The following is a 12,736-nucleotide window of genomic DNA, read 5'->3' as shown; positions in this document are numbered from 1 at the left end:
GAGAGGGGCTACGCTGGATCTTGTCCTCACCACCAAGGAGGGGCTGGGGGGGAATGTGAAGCTTGAGGGCATCCCTGGTAGCAGTGACCATGAAATGGTGGAGTTTGAGATACTCAGGGTGGTGAGGAGGGTGTGCAGCAAGCTCACTGCCCTGGACTTCCGGAGAGCAGACTTTGGCCTCAAGGAATCTGCTTGGTAGGGTACAACGGGATAAAGCCCTGGAGGGAAGAAGGGCCCAGGAAAGCTGGTTAATATTCAATGATCACCTCCTCAAAGCTCAGGAACAATGCATCCCAACAAAGAGGAAGTCAGGCAAGAATGCTAGGAGGCCTGCGTGGATGAACAAGGAGCTCCTGGACAAACTCATGCATAAAAGAGAGGCCTACAGAGCGTAGAAGCAAAGACAGGTAGCCTGGGAGGAATACAGGGTAATTGTCTGAGCAGCCAGGGATCAGGTTAGAAAAGCTAAAGCCCTGATAGACCTCAATCTGGCCAGGGAAGTTAAGGGCAACAAGAAAAGCTTCTTGGGATAAAAGGAAGATGAAAGAAAACGTGTGCCCTCTCTGGAAGGTAATGGGAGACCTGGTTACCCGGAATATGGAGAAGGCCAAGGCACTCAAGAACTTTTTTGCCTCGATCTTCACAAGCAAGAGCTCCAGCCACTCTGCCCAAGTCACAGAAGGCAAAGGCAGGGACTGGGAGAATGAAGAACTGTCCACTGTAGGAGAAGATCAGGTTTGAGAACATCTAAGGAACCTGAAGGTGCACAAGTCCATAGGACCTGATAAGATACATCCATGGGTCCTGAGGGAGCTGGCAGACATTGCCAAGCCATTATCCATCATATTTGAGAAGTCATGGCAGTCCAGTGAAGTTCCTGCTGACTGGAAAAGGGAAATATAACCCCCATTTTTAAAAAGGTGTCCTGGGTTCAGCTATAGCAGTCATTTTTCTCCTACTTAGTAGCTGGTGCAGTGCTGTGTTTTTGACTTTAGCCTGAGAACACCACCAATAACACACCGATGTTTTTAGTTGTTGCTAAGTAATGTTTACTCCAATCAAGGACTTTTCAGTCTCATGCTCTGCCAGGGAGGAGGGGCACGGGAAGCCAGGAGGAAGCAGAGACAGGACACCTGACCCAAACTAGCCAAAGGGGTATTCCATCCCATGGCACGTCATGCCCAGTATAGAAACTGGGGGGAGTTACCCAGAAGGCCCAGATCGCTGCTCAGGTCAGGCTGGGTATCGGTTGGCGGGTGCTGAGCAATTGCATTCTCTCCCCTTGTTATTCCCCTTATTATTATTATTATTGGTGGTGGTAGTACTGGGTTTGTATTATACCTTAGTTACTGGACTGTTCTTATCTCAACCCGTGGGAGTTACATTCTTTCCATTCTCCTCCCCATCCCTCTGGGAGTGGGGAGGGGGAAGAAGGGGGGGAGTGAGTGAGTGGCTGCGTGGTTCTGAGTTACCGGCTGGGCTTAAACCATGACACTGACAAATTTGGTGGCCTTCTACAGTGGGGCTACAGCATTGGTGGATAAGGGAAGAGCAACTGGCGTCATCTACCTGGACTTGTGCAAGGCATTTGACACTGTCCTGCATGACATCCTTGTGTCTAAATCGGAGAGGCATGGATTTGATGGATGGACCACTCTGTAGATAAGGAATTGGCTGGATGGTTGCACTCGAAGAGTTGTGATCAATGGCTCAAGGTCCAAGTGGAGATCAGTGATGAGTGTCATTCCTCAGGGGTTGGTATTGGGACTGGCACTGTTCAACATCATTGTTGTCAACAGGGACAGTGGGATTGATGCACCCTCAGAAAGTTTGCCGACAACACCAAGCTGTGTGGTGCGGTCAACACCCTGGAGGGAAGGGATGCCATCCAGAGGGACCCAGACAGGCTCAAGAGGTGGGCCTGTGCGAACCTCATGAAGTTCAACAAGACCAACTGCAAGGTCCTGCACCTGGGTCCAGGCGATCTCAAGCACAAATACAGGCTGGGCAGAAAATGGACTGAGAGCAGCCCTGAGGAGAAGGACTTGGGGGGTGTTGGTTGACAAGAAGCTCAACATGACCCAGCAATGTGCGCTCGCAGCCCAGAAAGCCAACTGTATGCTGGGCTGCATCAAAAGGAGCATGACCAGCAGGTCAAGGGAGGAGATTCTCCCCCTCTGTGCTGCTCTCGTGAGACCCCACCTGGGGGACTGCATTCAGCTCTGAGGCCCCCAACATAAGAAGGACATAAACCTGTTAGAGCAAGTCCAGAGGAGGGCCACAAAGATGATCAGAGGGCTGGAGCACTTCTCCTATGAAGGCAGGCTGAGAGAGTTGGGCTTGTTCAGCTTAGAGAAGGATCTGGGGACACCTTGTAGCAGCTTTCCAATACCTAAAGGGTGCTTATAAGAAAGCTGGAGAGGGAATTTTTACAAGGGCATGTAGTGATAGGACAAGAGAAATGGCTTTAAGCTGAAAGAGGGTAGATTTAGATTAGACATTAGGAAAAAAATTCTTCACTATGAGGGTGGTGAGGCGCTGGCACAGGGTGCCCAGAGAAGCTGTGGCTGCCCCATCCCTGGCAGTGTTCAAGGCCAGGTTGGACGGGGCTTGGAGCAACCTGCTCTGGTGGAAGGTGTCCCTGCCCGTGGCAGGGGGTTGGAATACATATTTAAGGTCCCTTCCAACCCAAACCATTCTATGATTCTTTGATATGCAATCGTGCTCTGGAATAAAAACCATAGGGAATTAAGAAGGGGTGATGTTCAGAGTTATGTTGTTTGTGTTCCTAATTAACCATTATGTGTGATGGAGCCCTTTTTTTTCCTGGAGATGGCTAAACATCTGCCTGCCAATGGGAAGGAGTGAATGATTTCCTTGTTTTGCTTTTCTTGCATAGGCAGCTTTTGCTTTACCTATTAAACTGTCTTTATCTCAACCCACAATTTTTTGCACTTTCACCCTTATTCTCCCCTCCCCCATCCCAGTAGGGGCAGGGGGGAAGTGAGCAAGCAGCTGTATCACGCTTAGTTGCCAGCTGGGATTAAACCACAACTAACATTTCTGGCACCCAATGTGGGACTCAAACACTTTGAGATAATGACAGATTTGACCAGAGCATATTAACTGTTGCTGACCACGATATTAACTTATCTGTTCTTAATATTAATTTATCTGATATGTGCCATGCTCCCTTTTTTGCTGTACATGTTAAAGACTTTTTTTGGGCTTGAGAAGACACCAGAAGCTGCCCCCATAGCCCACAGAGCTAATTCCAATCAGCTCCAAGACAGCCCAACCCCTGGCCAAAGCTGAGCCAATCAGTGATGGTGGTAGCACCTCTGCGATGACATATTTAAGAAAGGGTAAAAAAACTGCACAGCAGCAGCTGTGAGAGAGGAGTGAGGAAATGTGAGAGAACCAAGCTCAGTGAGGTACCTCAGGAGGAGGTACTCCAGACAGCAGCCTGTGGAGAAGACCACGGTGACACAGGTTGTCCCCCTGCAGCCCATGGAGGACCACATCAGAACACATATCCACGCTGTGGCCTGTAGAGGGCCCCACGCCAGAGGAGGTGGATGTGCCCTGAAGGAAGCTGCAGCCCATGGAGAGGAACCCACACAGGAGCAGATTTTTCTGGCAGGACTTGTGACCCTGTGGGGGATCCATGCAGGAGCAGTCTATTCCTTGAAGAACTGCAGCCTGTGAGAAGGACCCATGTTGGAGCAGTTCATGAAGGACTGTATCCCGTAGGAGAGACTCCATGCTAGAGCAGGGGAAGTGTGTGAGATGGAAGGAGCCACAGAGGCAATATCTGATGTACTGACTATAACCCCCATTCCCCATCCCCTTGTGCTGCTCAGGGAGGGAAAAGGAGGTAAAAGAGTTGGGAGTGAAGTTGAGCCTAGGAAGAAGGGAGGGATGGGAGAAGGTGGTTTTAGATTTGTTCTTATTTCTCATTGTTCTATTGTTTAGTTGACAATAAATTAAACTAATTTCCCCAAGTCAAGTCTGTTTTGCCCAAGACGGTAATAGCTAAGTAATCTCACTTTCCTTATCTTGACCCATGAGCTTTTCACCATATTTTCTACCCATCCTGTTGCTAGGGAGAGAGGTGAGATAGAGCAGCTTGGTGGGCACCTGGCTGCCAGCCAAAGATGACCCACCCCACCTGGTCCTTTCACTTCAGACTAGTTGCTGCCTTACTAAATACAGAATGAATCTGCTAAGTGCAACTGAGTAGCAGAAAACTGATTTCTTCAGTCTGAAACTTAATTCAAAGATTAGGGACTGTAGTGATAGGACAAGGGGTAATGGGTTCAAACTTAAACAGGGGAAGTTTAGGTTAGATATAAGGAAGAAGTTCTTTACAGTGAGGGTGGTGAGGCGCTGGAACAGGTTGCCCAAGGAAGTTGTGAACGCTCCATCCCTGGCAGTGTTCAAGGCCAGGTTGGATGGAGTCTTGGGTGACATGATCTAGTGCGAGGTGTCCCTGCCCATGGCAGGGGGTTGGAACTAGATGATCTTAAGGTCCTTTCCAACCCTAACTATTCTATGATTCTATGATTTTATCATATCTGATGGCATTTCTTACAGTTTTTACAGCTGCAACCCTAAAAAACTTCTAACTGAATACTGTGTTTTGTTAATCACTCTGCTCTACTGAAACGCAATGGCAACATTAATAATCATCATAATGCCAGCCATGTCTGTCCGCACTTGCCCTGTATTGCTGATCATTATCCTTGATCATTTAATGGAGAAATAATAATTACTGAGGTTTTAGTTCTAAAAATAAATAAATATATGCCAATAGTTTATATGTTCTTATGAAAGACTAGGACACCTTTGAGTCTCAGAATGGATTGGCCAATCTTACCTCCTCTACTACTCCTTCACATAAGGCCCTTAGTAGGCTCTAAGGAAAGAGATTCTCCTCCCACATAATTTCTCAAAAAGTGAAGACAGCTTAGAGGTCAGAACAAACAAGTTCAAAATCACAAGTCATTTCCCCACAACTTATTAAGATTTTAATAATTTTCCTCAAGCATGCACATTTTTATGGGAATCTACAGCAAAAAAAAAAATATAGACAACAGTTCCCTGAATGTCCTTCTATAATCATACATTCCTCAGGCATAAACAGTATTCACACACAAACATGAATATATCACTCACTGCTGGAAAGATAGATACCCAAATTTCTTGGTCAACAATTTAACCTTGGATTGCTAACACACATAACCGTTGAATAAGTGAAGCAGGCTTTAAAAATAAATACAAAACCCCTGCACCATAAAGGGAAATCTAAAAACAGGGCTACGCTTTTCTAAAAAGAAAGTAGTCTGAACACTAAGTAGTACCAGCATGTGGTTTCTCAGCACTGAAATGAAGGCTGGCAAAAGCAACAGTAACATCTAGATATAAAAACTTGAGGCAATCAGAACACTTGCTGACAAAAACGGAAGCAAAACAATTGTTCCATAATTGCTCTGCACCAATTTCTACTGTTGAAATCATCAGAGAAATCAAGTGGTAGGGTAAAGGGAAACAGCAAGGGCTGTTTTATAAAAAAACAATATATTTAAAAGCTATTTATTTTTACAAGGGTTTAACCCTCTCTGTAACATCAGGATTTAGTGGCCTGCATACCAAGGATCCAAGGACTCAGCTGCATAACCTTGACTCAGACTGCTGAGAGAATGTCTGTAGAGAGGTAAAGGTGATGATGTTGTAGGCAGATGTAGGATCATTGAGCTGGGGACTTAGTAGCTCAAGAAGTCAAGAGGGAAAACACCATCATGGTGTGTATGTACGTATGGTACATACCTTCCTAGTCAGCATTTAAATGAACACATACTTCAAGAAAAAAAAAAAACCCAACTAATTTTCTCGACATTTTCATATACTTTCATTGTAATTGAAAAACAGTGCTGAAGCGGCTTACCACCTCTGTTGATGTTTCTGTGTGTTCAGAAGCAACATGTTCTTGAAGAGATGTTTCCGTATAACCCATCTTTCCACAATAAGGACAAGTAAAGGACTGTGGCTGCTCTACAGAGAAAGCTTCTCCACCATAATACAAATCTGGAAAAAGATGATGGTTTAGGAGGGATTATTTTCAAGCAGCATAGCTCATTATTTTATTTATATAATCTCTTTATATATACACTTATTTGCATGTAACACATACAGTACTGTCAAATTAATTCATTATTTAATAAAAATAAACATTTTAATTCTGCACAAAATGCATATGCCAATATTATAAAGTTGTTCAATGACTCAACTTCCAAAAGAATAGACAGACTACACAATTTTCACTAGCAAACAACATAACTTTCTAATATTCAGGAAGAGCTGATAGTGCTGCCAAAACATCACTTTCCTCCTCATCCTTGTTTTTACCGTAGGTTAGCTTATACTACAGATAAGATCACTGTAGATACTCTGTGCTCTCACAGCCTTACTCGCAGCAAATATATGTTAAACATCATAATTTAAAATGCTTCAGTGACACCAGCACTTCATATGTTGATATTGGTGCCATAACTGAACCAGTGTTTAACAGTAAGGGGAAATTTCAGTGAAGCAAAAGGAGATGCTATGTACCAGTTTCAGTATTTCAGCACTTCTTGAATACCAAAGTAGCAGCCTCCCTTAAGCTGCTATTTTAGCAATTAACATGAGCCAAACTGATCATGAAAATTTAACAAACCATGCTAAATTCATACTAAATCGCACCACTCCAGGAAAAGTTTCCTTTACTGCTTATAGAGTAAGAGCACTTAGATGATGCTTAGGCTCAGAACGCTCTCTAAAGGGGACTTGATACCATACTAAACTAGATTTCAAGCCTAAGGCTATTTGGAAACTAGTGTTTCCTAAAGTAAAAGGCTTTAGGACATCTGACAATCTCAGTGGGGAAGAAAAAGAACAATTTTGTTTCATCAACTACAGAGATAGCACATTCTTCTCTCTGGTTGCAAACCTCCTGGCACTTATCCAGAAATACACTGGCATTCCTCAGGCAAAACCAGTATTTTAAGGAGCTAATTCTTCTGAAGTAACAATTTGAGCTTGTAGACTGAGGAGAAATATTACTTTAATGAAGTATGCAGAAGACAGAAGAATTTTAATAACACTTATTTTCATACAAGTGCAACTTCATTCCAATTTCATATACGTAAACTGAAAATGCTGACATCATACAACTAATATGCTGATTTCATGCTAATATTTGAACTAAAAAGTTGAAACTGAATGCTGACAAGCTCCCCCCCCTCACCTTTTTTTTTATGAGGTGGTACGTTTAAGACTGATAAGCCCTCTGGCTAGGTACCCTGCCAAAAGCATATGAAACAATGCATACCTCTTTATATCTCCCACTTTTGTAAATACTCAGATAAAGACATATAATAATATAGTTACATCATTCATATAGACTCTAACATTTTGTCAAACACCATTTTTTGTCCTGCTTTACTGAATGAAGTGATATAATCCCAACAATCAGAATTTCTATTCACCCTTATTTAGGACTCTGTAACAGAAACCTCCCTTTTCAATAACATCCCTCAACCTGCTGGCCACACTTCTCCCAGAGCACCCCAGGATACTATTGGCCCTCCTGGCCACAAGGGCACACTGCTGGCTCATAGTCAACTTGTCATCGACCAATACTCTCAGGTCCTTCTCAGCTGAACTGCTCTCTAGTAGGTCAGCCCTTCTGAAGGCTTCAGACTATTTTCTTGCCTTTCCCAAAACATTCTTCTGTTGTATTGCCCCACACAATGATATCATCAATGTATTTCAGGTGTTCTGGAGCTTGCCCCTGTTCCAGTGCAGTCTGGATCCAGACTGATCAGTCCATGGCAGATGGTAGGGCTGTGTTTCCACCCCTGGGGCAGTCGGTTCCAAGTGTACTGGACACCCCTCCAAGTAAAAGCAAACTGTGGCCTGCACTCTGCTGCCAAAGGGATTGAGAAAAATGCACTGACAATACCAATTGTGGCATCCCACTTGGCTGCCTTTGACTCCAGTTCATATTGAAGTTCTAGCATGTCCGGTACAGCAGCACTCAGTGGTGGTGTGACTTCATTCAGGCCACGATAGTCTACTGTGTACTGGCCATATGGGGCTATTAAAGGGTGAGCGGGTCCTGCTGATCACTCCTTGGCTCTCTAGTCTACGGATCAGCTTATGGATGGGAATCGGGGAGTCTCGGTGCAATATTGCCACTGGTGCACTGTTGTGGTCATGATTGGCACTTGTTCTTCAACCTTCAGCAACCCCACAACAGAAGGATCCTCTGAGACCATCAAGGTGGACAGCTGCTTAACTTCCTCTGTCTCCAAGGCAGCGATACCAAAAGCCCATCGGTACCCTTTTTGGCCCTTAAAATACCCTCTCCTAAGGTATTTGTCTATGCCAAGGATGCATGGAGCCTCTGGGCCACTCACAATGGGGTGCTTTTCCCACTCATTACCAGTCAGGCTGATTTCAGCCTCCAGTACAGTCAGTTGTTGGGATCCCCCTGTCACTCCAGAAATACAAATGGGTTCTGCCCCTTGATGGTATTAGGGTACACTGTGCACCGGTGTCTAGGAGAGCTGTATACTCTTGTGGGTCTGACATGCCAGGCCATCTAATCCATAAAGTCCAGTAAACCCAGTTGTCTCTCTCCTCCACTTGAGGCAGGGCCCCTCTAGTCCTGGTCATAGGATTCTCCACTTACTTGTAAAAACAGATTAGAATTCATCACTATAGGATCAGGTCTAAGGTCAGCCCTCCCCCTCTGTACCCCATGGTGTGTACCTTCTATATCCTCCCTCTTGAGCAGAAGGCCACTTACTGTTAATAGCTGAAATAGAGGGGATCTCATTAATACATATAAATATCTGAAAGGTGGGTGCCAAGAAGATGGTGCCAGACTCTTTACAGGTGACAGGATGAGGAGCCATATCTGTGAGAGAAACAGTGTTGTTTTCGCATAATTGGGGATGGGGCTTTGCAATATTAAGGCTTTACAATATTAGAGCTTTAAGATCAATATTAAGGCTTTGCAATATTAAGATTTTTCAATACTGGGGCTGGGGCTAAGTTACTAGGAAACAAAACAAAGGGCTTGAGATACCATAACTTAGAAAGACACACTCTGTGGTTAAAGACAATGTCATCTTTGGACAAAAGACACACTCTGTGGTTAAAAAGAATACTATCTTTGTACAACCTATGAAACTAAGCCAGTGCAGGCAGGTTAAACAGTAAGTTGGGGTACCACATGTCTGTCAGAGAGTTATGAAATCGATCCATAAAAGGAGATAAATAAATAAGAGGAAGGGGCATACGAAATCGAGTAAGGGGAGATGTAACCAGAGGCAGGACAATTAACATGTAGATTATATGCATCGGATAGGCTGTAAACCTTGGAGTACCCAACTGATGGAGAAACAAGGGAGGGAACTTGTGGATGGAAGAGGAAATATAAATCATAATTCTGCCTTTGCTGTGTGTGCCTACTTGCTAGGACACCCGTTTTTGCAAAAATGTTAAATAAATAGCTGCTGCTTCACTGCTGTGTCTACCCTGAGCTTTTACAAGAAAAGTTTTTATCTAGAGACCATTTCTCACAATGGCCATAAACTAAAACACAAGAAGTTTCACCTCAACATGAGGAAGAACTTTATGTTGAGGGTGGCAGAGCACTGGCACAGGCTGCCCAGGGAAGTTGTGGAGTCTCCCTCTCTGGAGACATTCAAAACCTGCCTGGACACATTCCTGTGTAACCTGCTCTAGGAGATGGCATATGACGATGGTATACATCGTACCAATTTTCCGTGTGCACTGGACTTTGTCTGGGTCTGTGGGTAACTGTGTTATTTCGGTCAAAATAAACCATCTCTAGCACAGCTAATTCCCTCAGGTACTGGATACGTCTCTCCATTGCTGTCCACTTCCATGAGCTACAAATAACTTTCCTTGAAGGGATACCTTTTTTTCACGGTTGACAGGAGTAGTCTCCAGAGGCTGAGGACTTGTCTCCCTTTTCCAATTACCTTGTGAATGCCTGATTCCATAGAAAGTGATCCCAGCTACTTGGCTTCCCTACCCTCTAAGTCCAGGCTACTAGCTCCGTTATCCCAGCATCGGAGCAGCCAGGTGATAATATGCTCACCAGGATGATGGCTGAAATCTTTTCACATATCCCACAGCTCACTCAGGGACAGGGATCGAGAGGTTACCTCTGGTTCTGCCTCTTCCTCTGTTTCTTGTGGTGGCCCTGCTTTGTCCTCTTTTACTACACTAGCTGTGTTTCATGTCCATTTCTTCTTCTGTATAGGGGCAACTGATAACAGCACAGATTGGTTCTTTGGTTCGGCTGCAGTGTCTGTTGCTTTGCCACCAGATCCAGAGACCTTCTTTTCCCCTTGAGTGTGCTGAATAGTGTTGAGCTGGGTTTGGTAGGCATGGGCCAGGCCCCGGCACATTGCAGTGATTTGTGCCTCTCTGGAATTGCCAGGACAACAGCATACGTTTCCCAAATATTTTACTAGTTTTTCCAGATTTTGCACTTGTTCAGGGGTGAAGTTCCAAAGCACTGGAGGTGCCACTGGCCTAGGTACTTGCCCATACTATCCCACACACCCTGACACTCATAACTATCCAGCCTCAGAGCAGATCTCTGGGTAGTATTTTTACATAGTTTTTTAACCTTAAACAAGACCTGAATGACCTGCAGCAACATACTGGTTTCTAGCAATAGGGCCGTGCTGGATTCAACATCGCAAGGATATTAAAATTTTCAAAATTCTCAAATGCTACTGTAAATAGCCTGGAGGGGAAGATGTGGGAGGATGTCTTCTCCATAGGTTGGCCCTCCAAGGAGAAAAGGCAAAAGGTATAATTATTAATAGTTCCCACTACATGGCTCCCAAAGTATAGAGGTGACAGCAATGCTGAGTACACATACCAGATTAGTTTCATGACCAGCTATTCTATCATATCACAAGCCACTATTATCAAGTACAACAAAACGAGAACCTTAACTTAGGCCCCAAAGGCGATAAACACCAAAACAGCAAATGAATACTGCAAGTAAGGTATTAGAAAATGCAACTTTGAGACCAAGCACAACAACTCTGAGAGCAAATAAATCAGCATTGTGACCAGCGACTATTAAACCAATACAGTGAATGCTTATAAAAAATTTGTTTTAAGACACTCTGGTCAGGTCTGTCGTTATCTCAACTCTTCATGTCTCACGTTGGACACCAAAAAGGACCGTCATGGTTTAACACCAGCTGGCAATCAAGTACCACGCAGCCACTCGCTTACTCTCCCCTCAGCAGGATGGGGAGGAGAACTGGAAAAAAAAGTAAAACTTGTGGGTTGAAATAAGAACAGTTTAATAATTAAAGTACAATATAATACTAATGCTACTAATATAATGCAAAGGGAAATAACAGGAAGAGAGATATAAAACTAAAAGGGAGGGGAAAAAAATCCCAATAAAAAAAAACAGTGATGCACAATACAATTGCTCATCATCTGCTGACTGATACCCAGTCCTTCCTTGAGCAGCAATCGGCACCTTTGGGCTAAGTTGCCCCAGTTTATATACCAAGCATGACATTCTGTGGTATGGAATACCCCTTTGGCTACTTTGGGTCAGGTGTCCTGTCTCTGCTCCCTCCCAGCTTCCTGTGCCCCTCCTCACTGGCAGAGCATGAGACTGAAAAGTCCTTGATCAGGGTGAGTGCTACTGAGCAACGACTAAACCATCAGTGTGTTATCAGCATTGTTCTCAGACTAAAGCCAAAACACAGCACTGCACCAGATACTAGGTAAAAAATTAACTCTATCCCAGACTAAACCAGGACAAAGTTGAAGGAAGTGACTTCTATTTGCCACTCGTGTGAATGCATCTGGAGTACTGTGTCTTGTTTCAGGCTCCCCAGGAGAAGATATATTGACATACAAGAGTGGATACAGTGGAAGGCTATCAAGATAGTTTAGGAGGCTGAAGCACATGACCTACAAGGAGACAATGAGAGTACTGGGTTTGTTCAGCCTTAAGAAAAGAAGGATTGCAGATCTTTTTGCTGCCTACAACTACTAGGAGGGTGTAGGCACAAATTGCAATAGTAGAAATTCTGATTAGATAAACAGGAAAAAAATTCCCCATGAGGGTGGTCAAACACTGGAACAGGGACACGGAGGTTGTCATGTCTCCATCCTTGGAGATAATTAAACTGCAGCTGGACAAGACCCTCAACATCTGCTCTGGTTGGTCCAACTTTGAGCAGGGCTTTGGACTAGACCTCCAGAGGCTCCTTCCCACATAAATTATTATTTTATTCTCTAACCTCGTCTTTAAACTAGAGCGGTTCTACTGCAGTGTAAGCAACCCCCCAACACACACACACAGAGACAGACACATACTGTTGTGGTTTAACGCCAGCCAGCAAGTAAGCACTACAGAGCTGCTCGCTTACTCTCCAGCACTGGGATGCAGGGAGAGAATTGGAAGAGTAAAAGTGAGAAAACTCTTGAGTTTAGATAATAACAGTTTAATAAATTATTTAATGAAATGAAATAAAATAACATCATAATTGCAATAAATTGTAGAGAGAGAAATAAAACTCAAGTGATGGAAATGAAAACAATTGCTTACCACCAACTGACCAATGCCAAGCAAGTCCCCGAGCAGAGGTCTCCCCTGCCAACCTTCCCC

At 44.2% G+C, this 12,736-nt stretch overlaps 1 protein-coding gene across 3 annotated transcripts in view; it reads right to left on the bottom strand.

Moving 5' to 3' along the window:
• Positions 1–12,736, bottom strand: part of LOC115619081 (E3 ubiquitin-protein ligase KCMF1-like) — a 118,057-nt gene that overhangs the window by 15,904 nt on the left and 89,417 nt on the right. For 2 of the 3 annotated variants that reach the window (XM_030511112.1, XM_030511110.1), the window contains exon 3: positions 5,948–6,087. In XM_030511112.1, coding sequence (XP_030366972.1) covers positions 5,948–6,087 — 140 coding nt within the window. The remainder of the gene's footprint in view (positions 1–5,947; positions 6,088–12,736) is intronic. The other variant, XM_030511111.1, reaches the window with a different exon arrangement.

The sequence above is a fragment of the Strigops habroptila genome, chromosome W (genome assembly GCF_004027225.2).
Source record: "Strigops habroptila isolate Jane chromosome W, bStrHab1.2.pri, whole genome shotgun sequence".
NCBI lineage: Eukaryota > Metazoa > Chordata > Aves > Psittaciformes > Psittacidae > Strigops > Strigops habroptila.
This window is presented reverse-complemented; position numbering and strand designations above follow the sequence as displayed.